General features: G+C 52.2%; 1 protein-coding gene across 1 annotated transcript; it reads left to right on the top strand.

Moving 5' to 3' along the window:
* The first annotated feature begins 3,171 nt into the window (after window positions 1–3,171).
* CIMIP2C (ciliary microtubule inner protein 2C) lies at window positions 3,172–8,407 on the top strand. The gene is made up of 3 exons (XM_010196357.2): window positions 3,172–3,306; window positions 3,408–3,520; window positions 8,263–8,407. Exons 1-3 carry the CDS (start codon window positions 3,172–3,174, stop codon window positions 8,405–8,407), a joined length of 393 nt encoding a protein of 130 aa, XP_010194659.2.
* The last annotated feature ends 1,095 nt before the right edge of the window (window positions 8,408–9,502 follow it).

The raw sequence follows: 9,502 nt of genomic DNA, 5'->3' as shown, positions 1-9,502 counted from the left end.
ATATAAGCCAAGTTTGTAGCTTACAAATCATGATTCCCAGTCCAAGTCACCTCATGGGAAATGGGCAGAGTCAGCCAGAAAACTCTCAGGTATAATGGGCTTCCTGGGAAAGAATCAGGGGGTTTCGTGCTGTGTTTGTCTTGGATTTCTGAATGAGAACTTGCTGTCAGACAGGCAAAAGAACTTGTGCTCCTCCCTGGGGTGTCTGCCAGATACTAGTGTTGTCCCCACTGCAGGACTGGGCTCAGCTCAGTGGGTGCTGGGGCCAACAAGCTTAGTCCCCACTGGGACAAGCAGAAGGACAGCAGTCACATAGAATCATAGAATCATTTTGGTTGGAAAAGACCTTTAAGCTCCTTGAATCCCCCCCCCTCCCCTCACCCTGCCAAGCCCACCACTGACCTATGTCCCTCAGCACCTCAGCTACACGGCTTTGCAATAGCTCCAGGGATGGGGACTCCACCAGCTCCCTGGGCAGCCTGGGACAGGGGCTGACAGCCCTCTCAGGGAAAAAGCTCTTCTTCAACTACAATCTAAACCTCCCCTGGGGCAACTTGAGGCTGTTTCCTCTTGTCCTATCATTCACTACTGGAGAAAAGAGACTAATCCCTAACTGGGGTCATCCACCTGGACTCAAAAAAGCACCACTGCAGCATCCCTGGGGAGGGGGCAATGAGGCACAGGAGTCAGCGAGCCCCAGGGTCTCATTGACCAGGGTATGCTCTAAGTAGACTGTCATTGATTTTCACCTTCAGTTTACTCAGCAGCTCTCGTTTCCTCTACCCTGGCAGCAAGAGGAAAGGGCTGTATTTCCTTCTTTTCCCCTTAGATATTCCTTTTCTTCTGGCGTTTGCAGGGTGACACAGCTCTGCGCTCAGAGCCAAGGTCTCCTGCACCAGCTGAAATGTTTGGTTTAGGTTATAGGCTGAGTATCTCAGATTGCAGCAAAATTAACTCCAATATGCCTTGTGTCAGTTTCCTCTGAAAAAAAGAAGCAGTTTCCATTGACTCCTGTGAAGCACATCACTGTCTCAGCATATTGGGTTTTGCAGGAAAGGCATTTGCTTACAGTCACTGCAAGGAGCTGGAGGGAGGATAATGTATTTCCATGTTCTGGGAACACCCAGGGGATCCTGCAAACTCTCAGGTGTGACTGAAGGGGAAAATGCAGTTTATTTCTTTTACTGCTCATTATTACTACAAATGGATTTTCATCTCTGAGTATTCACATAGCTCAGGGAATCATAAAATCTCAGAACAGTGCGGGTTGGCAGGGCCCTGCAGAGCTCATCCAGCCCAAGCCCCTGCTCAAGCAGGTTCCCCTCCATCAGGGGGCACAGGAAAATGTGCAGGCGGGTTTGGAAACCTCCCAAGAAGGAGCCTCCACACCCTCCCTGGGCAGCCTGGGCCAGGGCTCCTCACCTCAACACCAAACAAGTTTCCTGTCATGTGCCAGTGGCACTTGCTGGGTTCCAGCTTGTGCCTGTTACCCCTTGTCCTGGCACTGGCCACCACACAACAAATACTGGCCCCATCCTCCTGACACCTGCTTTTTGGGGATTTCTTAGCACTGATAAAATCCCCTGTCAATCTCCTCCTCTACAAACTCAACAGCCCCAGATCCTGCCGCTTCTCCTCATAAGAAAGATGTTCTAATCCCCTGATCATCTTGGTAGCCCTGCACTGGCCTCTCTCCAGCAGTTCCCTGTCTCTCTTGAGCTGGGGAGTCCAGAACTGGACATAGGACTCCAGTTGACGCCTCAGCAGGGCAAAGGAGAGGGGGAGGAGAACCTCCTTTAACACTCTTCTTTATGCTCTCCAGTATGCCATTGGTCTTCCTGTGCAAGAGGGCACATTGCTGCTCCTGTTTAGTTTGTTATCCAGTTTTCCAAATAATGTCTTTGTGAGGCAGATGAAGTGGTAGAAATGAGTCTGTGCAGCCCTCAGGGCTAGACAGTGCACTGTCCTGTTTAATTCAGAGTCATAGATTAGTTTGTGTTGGTAATGGCCATAAAGTTCATCCAGTTCCAGACCCCTGCCACGGGCAGTGACACCTTCCACCAGACCAGGCTGCTCCAAGCCCCATCCAACCTGCCCTTGAACACTGACAGGGATGGGGCAGCCACAGCTTCTCTGGGAAACCTGTGCCAGGGCCTCACCACCCTCACATGGAAGAAATTCCTCCCAAGAGCTCATCTCAGTCTCTCCTCAGATTCTCTGCCCCAGCCCAGCCCCATGTTCTGGAAAGGAGGTATTCCATGATGGAGGGAGGCTCCTGGTTGCTTTATGAAAGGCAGCATCGTAGAGGCCTCTTGGACCATCCCAGCAGACGACTGGTCCCCTGAGATATTCTGCAGCATCTTCCCATCTCTCCTTGAGTCCGTTGTGAGCTGCCCCGTAAGAATGAGCAGAGTTTGGTACCACATTGTCAACCTAAAACTCCATGGTTTTTAGGATTGTGACCACCAGGAGACAGCTGTCTCCTGGTGGATGCTTACCTTCCCTGGATGCAAAGCATCTGCAAGCTAGGAATAGAGGGTTCCCATTCATTCTCCCTCTTCCTGCTGTTTTTCTGCAAGGAGAGGCACCAGCTGCTCCCTTTCACCAGCAGCTCTGTGCCAGGGACACCCCTAAAATGCAAGGAAGGATGATTAAAAGGGAAAATGAAAGCAAAACACATCCCAGGTCATGAAGGCATCATTCCCTCCATCACTATCCCTTGAGTAGTGATTTATCCTCAGATGCAATGCTGTGCATCAAATGCTGAGTTTTTTGCTAAAGTTGTGTTATTTAAACCCAGAGAGATGCGTGGTGGCCCTTCATTTTAGGAAGAATTTTTTCCCTGAGAGGGTTGTCAGCCCCTGTCCCAGGCTGCCCAGGGAGCTGGTAGAGTCCCCATCCCTGGAGCTGTTGCAAAGCCGTGTAGCTGAGGTGCTGAGGGACATGGGTTAGTGGTGGGCTTGGCACTCTGAGGGGAGAGAGTGGACTTTTATGAGCTTCAACATCTTTTCCAACCAAAATGACTGTATGATCCCAGTGGGCGTTTTGCAGAGCCAGGAAGGAGAAATGAGCTCCCGGAAAGCCCTAGCATGGCCCTTGCTGACCACATTTCCCATGATGGTATTGAAGGCATGTCCCTTAAACTCAGCATTTTCCTTCAGGAACACCACCATGAGATATCCTCAGGGTCCTCAGACCATGAAGACATATGGAGCAGAGGGTTGGGACTCGTGCTCACGCGCCCCACTACGCACCCGCTTCAACCTGGACAATGGCCGGTCCCAGGAGCTGAGCAGATTTTATCAGGTGAGGACACAGGAGCTGGAGGCAGGTGAACCCTCCTCTACAGCTGCCCAAACCCTATGTAAAGACAACCAGAAGACCTTAATATTTGTCTTTATCTGCAGCTGACCCAGCAGCACCGTGAGTTTTACCGGGACAGGAGCGGGATGCTGTACCTTTCTCCTTACTTTGATCTGCCCTCCAAGGAAAAGGAGACATACCCTCATCCCCTCGACCTGTGAGTACCAGTGGCCCTGCAGGCAATCCCTAGGATGTGGTGGCACCCAAGTCCAGCACTTGGACTAGTGGGATGAAGCTGGTAAAGTCTGGGAGAAAGCCAGTCCCACACCCAGTCCTCCTCTTCATCCAAACCTTCTGACCTAGGAAAAAAAAAAGAGAGTAGAAGAAATCAGATCAACCTGAAAGGAACGAATTGGTGGGGAGCCTTACAGGCTTTGAAGCTTTTTTTTCCAACCTTTAAGATCATAAAAGTCCAACCTCTCCCCTCACGTTGCCTGTCCCTCCATGAGTTGACCAAACTCAAATAATTGTACAGAATCACGGAATCATTTTGGTTGGAAAAGACCTTTAAGCTCATCGAGTCCACCCCCTCCCCTCACAGTGCCAAGCCCACCACCCATGTGCCTCAGCACCTCAGCTACACGGCTTTGCAACAGCTCCAGGGATGGGGACTCCACCAGCTCCCTGGGCAGCCTGGGACAGGGGCTGACAACCCTCTCAGGGAAAAAGTTCTTCCTCAGCTCCAATCTAAACCTCCCCTGGGGCAACTTGAGGCCATTTCCTCTTGTCCTGTCATTCATTACTGGGAAGCAGAGACTGATCCCCACCTTGCTACAACCTCCTGTCAGGGAGTTGCAGAGTGATGATGTCTCCCCTGAGGCTCTTCTTGTCCAGGCTGAACACGCCCAGGGCCCTCAGCTCCTCCTCAGCACACTTGTGCTCCAGATGCCCAGGTTTTTTGCTCTTCTTTGGACACGCTTCAGCACCTCAGCATCCCTCTGGTAGTGAAGAGCAACTACAGATGATGGAGATTCCTCACATGGTCCAACTTCTGCAACATCTAACCTGACCCTCCCAGAAGGAGAAGCTTCCCTGCAGCACTCTCAGTGAGATGTTTTAGGGCTGCTCAGCTCTTGTGCCTGCCAAGGTGGTGCTGGGTGTTCAGGGAAGCTGCTTCTTCTGGGAGGGTCAGGTCAGATGCTGCAGAAGTTGAACCATGTGATGGGGCTTCTCAGCATCTCAGGTGCACAACAGTTCGACAAAAGTAGATGTAGCACTGCTAAAATGTGGATTGGGTAGCTGGGTTTTTCTCTCCATGGCTGAAAGCACAGTGAGAGAGATAGAAACAGTCATGAATAATTTTTAGTGGGAATAAAGGCAAAGTAAAACGTGGTGGGGACATGGCCACAGCCACACTGTGGCACTGGCCACAGCCCAAATTCAGGGAATCATCAAATCCTAGAGTGGCTTGGATTGGAAGGGACCTTAAAGCTCATTTAATTCCAAATCCTCTGTCCTGAGCAGGGACATCTTCCACCAGACCAGGCTGCTCCAAGCCCCATCCAACCTGCCCTTGAACACTGACAGGGATGGGGCAGCTACAGCCTCTCTGGGCAACCTGTGCCATGGCCTCACCACCCGCACAGCTTGGAAAAACTTCTTCCCAAGAGCTCATCTCAGTCTCCCCTCTGTTACTTTGGAGCCATCCCCCCTTGTCTTGTCCTTCCAGGCCCTTGCACAGCACAAAGTCCCTCTCAGCCTTTCTTGTCAGCCCCTTTAGGGACTGGAGGCTGCTGGAAGGTCTCCCCAGAGCCTTCTCTTCTCCAGGCTGAACATCCCCAACTCTCTCAGTCTGTCTCTATAGGACAGCAAGGCTAAAACTCCCTGGGAAGAATTGGCATTGCTGCACTGTGCAAACTCGACTGAGACCATCCAATTTCGCACCCATGTGCTGTGTGTTACTGGTTGGCATTTTCTGTGCAGGCTGGCCCGATGTCCCACCACAGTTTTAGCTGGACACCCATGACACTGACAGCTTCCATGGTCATACTTAGCCTTCCAAGTACCAGAGCAGTGTTTTCCTCTTGGCAAATGCAAGTTAATGCTGACATAGGGAATTCTCTCTTGTCTAGAGCTCCAAGCACAACACTGGCCTCCTGGGATGGTTGCACTGGGGCTGAAATGAGCTGAAAATGCACCAGGACTGTGAGCTGAGCTGCAGTGGGAGGCACTGCCAGCAGAAATGCGTGGGTGCCCTCTAGTGCTATATTCATGTGGCTCAACAGGACTGGAAAAACCAGGCCAAAAAAACCCACAAACCAACCCTCCAGTCACCTTCACAGGGCTGCAGATAAATATCTCCATATATTTTCCATACATCTGGTGGATCTGCCTGTGTTGTAACTTTTGCCCATCTCTGTTCTATCACCTTGCACCTGCATCCTTCGGCCTCTTACAGCTGTAGATTTTCTCTTCTCTGCTACCTGCCCTTCGGTAACTCTAGAGAGTAATAAGATCCTCCATTGCCTTCTCCTCATGAGGCTGAAGAACCCATCTCTATGCCTTTCCTTCATATAAAATCCTAAAATGGTTGGGGGTTGAAGGGCCTTTAAAGTTCATCTGGTTCCATGCCCCTGACACAGGCATGAACACCTTCCACCAGACCAGGCTGCTCCAAGCCCCACACAACCTGCCCTTGAACACTGACAGGGATGGGGCAGCCACAGCCTCTCTCTGGGCAACCTGTGCCAGGGCCTCACCACCCTCACAGCTTGGAAGAACTTATTCCCATCTCAGTCTCCTATCTGCCAGTTTGGAGCCAACTCCCCTTGTCCTGTCCCTCCAGGCCCTGGCACAATGTTGCTTTTGGCCTTTCTTGTCAGCCCTTCAGGGACTGGAGGCTGCTGGAAGGTCTTCCCAGAGTCTTTTCTTCTCGAGGCTGAACACCCCCAACTCTCTCAGTCTGTCTCCACAGCAGAGGGGCTCCAGCCCTCGCATCATCTCCGTAGCCTCCTCTGGACCTATTCCAACAGCTCCATGTCTTCCCTGTACTGAGGATCCAGAGCTAGATATATGGTGCTCCAAGTGGGTCCCATGTTGTGTGCTCATCTCAGTGGCCCTTGCTGCAAGTGTTTGCACATCATACTTACCCAGGGGAGCCCCAGACTGATTTCAACCCTGCAGACACCAGCTAGGGGGGCTGGATCCCACCTCTGTGGCCACTGTCCTGCTTGCACAGACCAGGAGGTGGATGGACCCTCATTGCTGCAAGTTGGAAGTCACAGCAGTCCTGTGAGAAGAACAGTGAGACTGGTTACAGCCAGCCCTGGGAGCCTGTGAATCTGCAAAAATTTGTATCTGGACCTCTGAGAAGCTGCTTAAAGGAGAGTTTAACTGATGGGCATGGAGTGCGTTGTCCTGGCTGTGTTGTGGCTAATGCTTTCATCAGCCCTTTGCTCCCCTTCCAAGACAAACAGGAGTAGGAGACTGTCCTTCAGCCAGGCCAGGTTTCATGGCGCAGAGGAGAAATGTGTGGGATGAGGAGGAGGAGGGATGGAAGTGAATAGTGTAGAACAGATGCATTCAGTGCCCTGAGCACATCCCACTCCCAGGAGTTGAGCTATGAGAGCTCAAGGTCAGACCCAGCACTGATAAGAGCTGTTGTGAGCAGCTGGAGGTGATGACCAGCACCTCCTTTCCTTTGGAATCTGCTTTAAAGCCACAGGTTTGCCTTCAGCCCCCACCTTTAAGCTGTGCCACAGTTGGCTCTGAGTCCCCTCTTGGATCTCTTCCACTCCAATCTGGACCTAAATCCAGACTCGACCTCAGACATGTCTCACTGCTGAGTGGCCCTTGGGCTATATTTGACACTGACTGCTATCTCCAGACCTGATCCTGACCCTGACATGCTGCTGTACTCCCCTGTTCCTTGTTGCTGAGGATCTCACTGCTCCTTGACCCACGTCCACATTTAGCTTTAAAAAAAGGAGACTGAGGGGAGACAAGACCACTCTCTACAACTACCTGACAGGTGCTGTAGTGAGGTGGGGATCAGTCTCTTCCCCCCAGTAATGAGTGACAGGACAAGAGGAAATGGGCTCAAGTTGCCTCAGGGGAGGTTTAGATTGGAGCTGAGTAAGAACTTTTTCCCTGAGAGGGCTGTCAGCCCCTGTCCCAGGCTGCCCAGGGAGCTGGTGGAGTCCCCACCCCTGGAGCTATTGCAAAGCCGTGTAGCTGAGGTGCTGAGGGACCTGGGTTAGTGGTGGGCTTGGCACTGTGAAGGGAGGGAGTGGTCTCAAGGAACTTAAAGGTCTTTTCTAACCAAAATGATTCCATGATTCTGTACAATTATTTTAATTTGGCCAACCCATGGAGGGACAGGCAACATGTCCCCAAAGTGGCACAAGTGGTGGTGGTTTCAAAAGTGATTTGTATTTTCTCTCTCTAAGTATTTCCTATTCCACAGGGTCCTTCCTCATCCAGATGAGTAACTGAACCCAGCTGGGTAATATCAATATGCAGAACTGCTGCAGCAGTAATACTTGTGGCCTAGAGGTCATGGGACATAAAAGCTCATTTGTTCCAATCCCTTGCCATGGGCAGGGACACCTTCCACCAGACCAGGCTGCTCCAAGCCCCATCCAACCTGCCCTTGAACACTGACAGGGATGGGGCAGCCACAGTCTCTCTGGGCAGCCTGTGCCAGGGCCTTACCACCCTCACAGCTTGCAAGAATTGTGAGCCCTGGGCTTGCATCAGCTCAGTGGCAGATTACACTTAACAAGTTCCTTTGGGGAGACAATGTAGCAAGCTCTCCTACTTCTGCAGCTCTGCTGGGGTGAACAGTGCTGGGGCTGTCATGCCGCAGTGTGCTTGGAATAGTGCCCTGAGCCCTGCCTGCGCCTCAATAATCCCTGTCTGCACCTCCATAACCATACTTGGTGCTCTGCTTCTCCCTAGACCACCACTCAGCCTGAAGACCCGCTGGCATTTGCTGCGAGTGTCACCGTTGAACCTGAGGACCTACCAGACCTTCCCCTCGGGGAAAAGAGTCACTGCCCGGGAGAGAAAGAATCGAGACAGCTTTTTTGAGAACCGATCCTAAGTGATGGCACCCACTCTGACCACAGTGATTTTCCAGCCAGAAGAAGAATAATGGGAAAATAAAGGAGAGGGAGCTGCCTGCTGTCTCAGGCTTGGTGTGCTGGGCACATCTGTCAGCCTCCATCCAGGGATGCTCTTTGTCCATGGCCTCCAAAGAGAGGGAGTGGTTGCCCACCATGCAGCTCCTCCTGCCATTTCAGATGATCAATGGGCCAAGGCAAAATTGAGCACAGACAGGGGATTGTCTTGGTTTGATGGGGTCTCTGTCTGGCAAAACGCCCCCAGTCTACCCCTGCAGATGCTGCTGCCCCTGACAGGGTAGAAAGGCAGCTCTGCCCCAGCCAGAGCACTACTCACTGTGGTGGAGATCACCCAGGAACGTCTTGCCAGTGATGGGACTAACTATGAATTACAGAATCCCAGAATGGTGGGTGTTGGCAGGGCCCTGCAGAGCTCATCCAGCACAAGCCCCTGCTCAAGCAGCTTCCCCTCCATCAGGGGGCACACGAACGTGTCCAGGCGGGTTTGGAAACCTCCAGAGAAGGAGCCTCCACACCCTCCCTGGGCAGCCTGGGCCAGGGCTCCCTCACCTCAACACCAAACAAGTTTCTCCTCCTGTGTCAGTGGCATTTGCTGGGTTCCAGCTTGTGCCCCTTACCCCTTGTCTTGACACTGGCCACCACACAACAAACACTGGCCCCATCCTCTCCACACTCACCTTTAAAATATTTGTTAAGTGTTAATGAGGACCCTCTCAGCCTTCTCCAGGCTGAACAGCCCCAGGTCCCGCAGCCTTTCCTCCTCACAGAGATGTTCCAGTCCCCTCAGCACCTTGGTAGCCCTGCAGTGGCCTCTCTCCAGCAGTTCCCTGTCTCTCTTGAGCTGGGGAGCCCAGAACTGGACACCGGACTCTGGATGAGGCGTCAGCAGGGCAATGGAGAGTTCCATCTCCTATTCTGTCTTGGAGCTGCAGGCAGGAGGGCAGAGACAGGACCCAGGGATAGGAGCAGCCTCAGGCCCTCACCGTCTTCTGTCGCAGCCACATTCCCTTGTTCTTTCCTGCTCCACAGGTTTATAACCAACTTATTCTCTGATT

Source organism: Colius striatus, chromosome 2 (genome assembly GCF_028858725.1).
Source record: "Colius striatus isolate bColStr4 chromosome 2, bColStr4.1.hap1, whole genome shotgun sequence".
Lineage (NCBI taxonomy): Eukaryota > Metazoa > Chordata > Aves > Coliiformes > Coliidae > Colius > Colius striatus.
Note: the sequence above shows the minus strand (reverse complement) of the source record. Positions and strands in the feature narration are given on the sequence as shown.

Coding starts and splice junctions, on each gene's coding strand:
- CIMIP2C (XM_010196357.2), top strand. CDS start 3,172: ATGAGATATCCTCAGGGTCCTCAGACCATGAAGACATATGGAGCAGAG. Junction 3,307..3,407: donor AGCTGAGCAGATTTTATCAG/GTGAGGACACAG, acceptor CTTTATCTGCAG/CTGACCCAGCAGCACCGTGA. Junction 3,521..8,262: donor TACCCTCATCCCCTCGACCT/GTGAGTACCAGT, acceptor GCTTCTCCCTAG/ACCACCACTCAGCCTGAAGA.